Source organism: Cannabis sativa, chromosome X (assembly GCF_029168945.1).
Source record: "Cannabis sativa cultivar Pink pepper isolate KNU-18-1 chromosome X, ASM2916894v1, whole genome shotgun sequence".
NCBI lineage: Eukaryota > Viridiplantae > Streptophyta > Magnoliopsida > Rosales > Cannabaceae > Cannabis > Cannabis sativa.
In genome coordinates, this window is record NC_083610.1 from 68,201,408 (window position 1) to 68,205,756 (window position 4,349).

The 4,349-nt window shown below is 30.7% G+C and overlaps 1 protein-coding gene across 1 annotated transcript; it reads left to right on the forward strand.

The window, feature by feature from the left end:
* The first annotated feature begins 231 nt into the window (after positions 1-231).
* LOC115724019 (uncharacterized) lies at positions 232-1,545 on the forward strand. Its single transcript, XM_030653478.1, has one exon. The coding sequence runs from the start codon at positions 232-234 to the stop codon at positions 1,543-1,545; it is 1,314 nt and encodes a 437-aa protein (XP_030509338.1).
* Positions 1,546-4,349: the final 2,804 nt, after the last annotated feature.

The following is a 4,349-nucleotide window of genomic DNA, read 5'->3' on the forward strand; positions in this document are numbered from 1 at the left end:
CGTTTAACAAAGCAGAAGGATGTTGGCAGTATGGGTTTTCGTAGTCTTCATGACTATAATTTGTCCTTACTTGGAAAACAAGTCTGGCGCCTTCTTGTCAATGACCAATCCCTTGTGAGTAGAGTTTATAAAGCACGGTAATACCCTCATGGTAATTTTCTCACAGCTACACTTGGAAGCAACCCAAGCTTCATCTGGAAAAGTATTTTTGAGTCTCAAGACCTTGTCAAAATGGGTGCAAGAATCAGAATTGGCTCGGGTACTTCCACAAATGTTTTGCACACTCCTTGGCTCCCAACTGAGTCTCAGCCGTGTATCACTTCTTCCCATCCGAGCCTAACTAATTGTAAGGTTAATCAGCTCATGAAAATTGACCAAAGAGAATGGGATCATGACATAATCTCAGATCTCTTCAATCCAAGAGAAGCTCAAATAATTCTTGGAATTCCTCTTAGCAATCAAGCTGTTGAAGATGTTTGGTACTGGTGTAAAGAGGCTGTTGGTTTTTACTCTGTCAAGAGTGCTTACAGACATATTCAAGAGTCAAAAGGCCATTGGGCAACTGATGAAGGCTCTAATTTCTGGAAAAAGTTTTGGAAAATCAAAGTCCCACCAAAAGTTCTTCATTTTGCTTGGAGAGCTTTAACCGATTGTCTAGCCACTCGAGTTCAACTTCGGATTAAACATGTACCTGTAGAAGCTACCTGTGTATTCTGCAATGATGTCCCTGAAACCACCTACCACCTGTTTATTGAATGTCCATTCTCGGTTTCATGCTGGAACAGATCAGCCGTGTCTCTCTCCCCTTCAAATTGCACCAGTTTTTTCGACTGGTTTGTTGCAAACTGGTCTCGGCATGGTGGAGATTATATAGCAGAAATCCTAATGGTCAGTTGGTCTATATGGAAAGCTCGCAACAATCTCATTTGGAATAATCGTGCTAGTTCTGCAGCTGATGTAGTTTCTACAGCTCACCAAACTCTCGGACAATGGCTTTCTGCACAAAGTCTGCGGTTTGAACCTATACATTTGAACTCCAATTGCAACAGCAGCTGCGACTCCTGGACCAAACCAGCCGAAGGAATGACCAAAATTAATGTCGATGGAGCTACATTTGACGCTACCAATTCTTTTGGAACAGGTTTCATTGCTCGTGACTCTAATGGGGCTGTCATTTTGGCTTTTTCTACCTACTCGAATGGCTTCTCAAATGCTCCTTTCGCTGAAATAATTAGCATAAAAGAAGCCTTGAGTTGGATAAAGGACTCAAACTTGACAAATGTTGTGATCGAGACGGACTGCCTTACTGCTGTTCAAGCTTTGCAAAGTCAAATTGATATGCCTTCAATGTTTGGAATCGTTGTAAAAGATTGTAAAGTTTTATTGTCCTCTTTATTTAATGTAACTGTTTCTCATGTTAAGCGATCTGCTAACAAGGCTGCCCATTGTTTGGCCCGTGGCTCTTGTTATTGGTCTGATAGTAGTTTTTCAGAGAGTACCCTTCCTAGTACTCTCAAATCAATTGTGATTGCAGATTTGAATTAATAATATCATCCATTCCCGTTAAAAAAAAAAAACAGTGCAAATTATGTTGGTAGAGCACAATTATGTTCATAAAAAGTAATAACTCAATGCTAATTTTTTATTTAGTAAATAATGGAGAAATTTACATAAAATATTAATTTTTTTTTTAATTTTACTTTTATACTATGATAAGAAATTTTTTATATTTATACTTCTATTAGTAATTTTTTTTATTGTTTTTTTACATATTAAAACTTAAAAAAAAAAAGGCTTTCTCCCTCTTCTATATATTTTTTTAGTGATTTTTTTAGGTCAGATTTTTTTCTTTCTCTCTTTCTATTTCTCTTTTTATTTTTTCCAACTCTCTCTCTCTCTCTCTCTCTCTCTCTCTCTCTCTCTCTCTCTCTCTCTCTCTCTCTATATATATATATATATATATTTTATCTTTGTATATATATAAATATATAAAAAGTACATTTTTATATCTCATTTTTTAACACTCGTTCTCTCTTTTACAAAAAAAAAAAAAATAAGAATATTCTTTCTATATTTTTCTATCTTTTACATGATTAATAAAAATAATATAATTTTTTCAGATATTTTGTAGTTTATTTAAAGTTAATTTATGAATAATTTGCATATTTAACAAAATTGATGTCTTATTATTTTCTTTTAATTTATAGTTGTTTTTTTTTTATTATTTTTATATATAGTTGTTTTTATATTGTTGTTTATGTGTTCTATAGTTGTTTTATAGTTATTTTTTTGTTATTTTTATGTTTTTTTGTATAGTTGTTATTTAGTTTAGGGTAAATAGCGGCATAAGTACCAAAAGTTTCAAGTTTGTAAGTGGCATAATCTCAATGTTTATTTTTAGCGACATAAGTACCAAATGTTTATAAAACTATAATTTTTCTCTAACTTTGTCAATACAAACTCTGTTAATTTCTTAAACAGTCCACATATAAGGTCCAAATTCTTGATTATTGGGTCTAGACAAAAACGTGTAGTACTATTTACTTCCAAATATTCATTTAATAAATTCAAAACGGAGTCTGTAATGACAAAACTAGAGAAAAATTACAGTTTTATAAACATTGGAGACTTATGCCGCTAAAAATAAACATTGAGTTTATGCCGCTTACAAACTTAAAACTTTGAGTACTTATGCCGCTATTTACCCTTTAGTTTATGTGCATTTTTTGTCGTGTATATTTTTTGTTTATTCTAGACAATATTTTTATTGTATATATGTGTATTTGTTTTGTTATTTTTATGTTATTTTTTTAGTTATTTTTCAAAAAGAAAAAGAGAAACAAACATGCTAAAAGAATAAAGTGGTAACAACAAATACCATTAAAAGATATACAAAAAGATAAATCAAGTTGTCAAAACTAAGTAAAAAAAATACCATACAAAAATATGTTGAGGAGTTGATATTATTTTGCTTATTGCAATTAGGTCAATGGTTTGTTATTATTTTGTTACTTTGTAGTTATATTATTGTTGTTTTATACTTGTTTTTATGTTGTTTGTTAAGTTATTCTAGGTTTTTTTTTTAATTATTTTTTAGTTGTTTTTTTTTTTTTTATTTTACTTGTTATGCCTATATTTTGAGCCATAAACATAGACATGATACATGGAAAGTTGGACATGAAAATTGTGCAAAATTGTAATAAATGAATTGTCTCAGAGATATAATTGATTACGAGCAATATCAGTCTCGCATTACGCATTAGCAGTTGTTAAATGCCAAAATAATATTTAATAGTGAAAAAAATACAAACTTAATTAAATTTTAAATAATATTTCATGAAATTAATGAAATATATTAATATGTTGCAAATATTTTATTTAAATTTAAATTTATCTTTGTTTATAAATAATAATTAGTATTTATGACATAATGAAAAGAAAAAAATAAGAAAGGGTATTGTTTTTAATAAAAGAATTACAAATTAATTAGATTTTAAATAAATATTTTTATTAAAATTATTGTGATATATTTTATGTTGAAAATATTTTGTTTGGATTTAATTTTGTTTGTGTTTTATAGATGAAGTAGTATTTGATAAACAAAAGGGAAAGAAAATAGAAAGTGGTAAAAATATAGTCTAAAACTTTGAAAATTTGCATTTTTTCAAGCTGAGAAGTCCAAAAAAACAAGGCCCAAATTCAGCTCATTTTCCCTCTCCAGCAAACATCAGCACCACGTGGCGCACTTCCATTGGCTCGGCAGAAGCACGATAGGCGCACCAGGGCTTTGTCCCCACTCCGTCTCCACGCGCGCGTGCAGCTCACCAGCTTCTGCTGGTCGTGCGTGCACGCCACTTCTCTGGCCTGCGACTGGGCCTCGTTTCACCCGTGGTCCCCAAGCCACCAAAGTGGAATTTTCTCCTTTGTTTTGCAGTCGCCACGTGTGACATGCAACCAATGAGAGAATGACATGTGACACTCCGGTATTAACAATTAGATATTTATATTTTTTACCCAATACAATTTGTAATAAGTTTTATTACAATTCAATACAGTGTTAGACCAAAAAAAATTAGAGAAAATGCTCAAAGTAGTCCGTGTTAGTTTATTGCTTTTCTTAGTTAATTTTCTTATGAGTTTCTAAGTTCCCTTATTATTAAGGTGAACGATGAAATCTAGTGTATTTAATTAAGTATTTATTTTTATTTTGATTCTCAGTACAATATATGTTTATGATTTTCGCTTATTAAAATAATTTATTTCATCTTTAATAGCACATATTTTTAATAGTTAGAAATTATTCTTGCTTTGTTCTACATTTTATGAAAAATATTATTCTTTGATTTTTT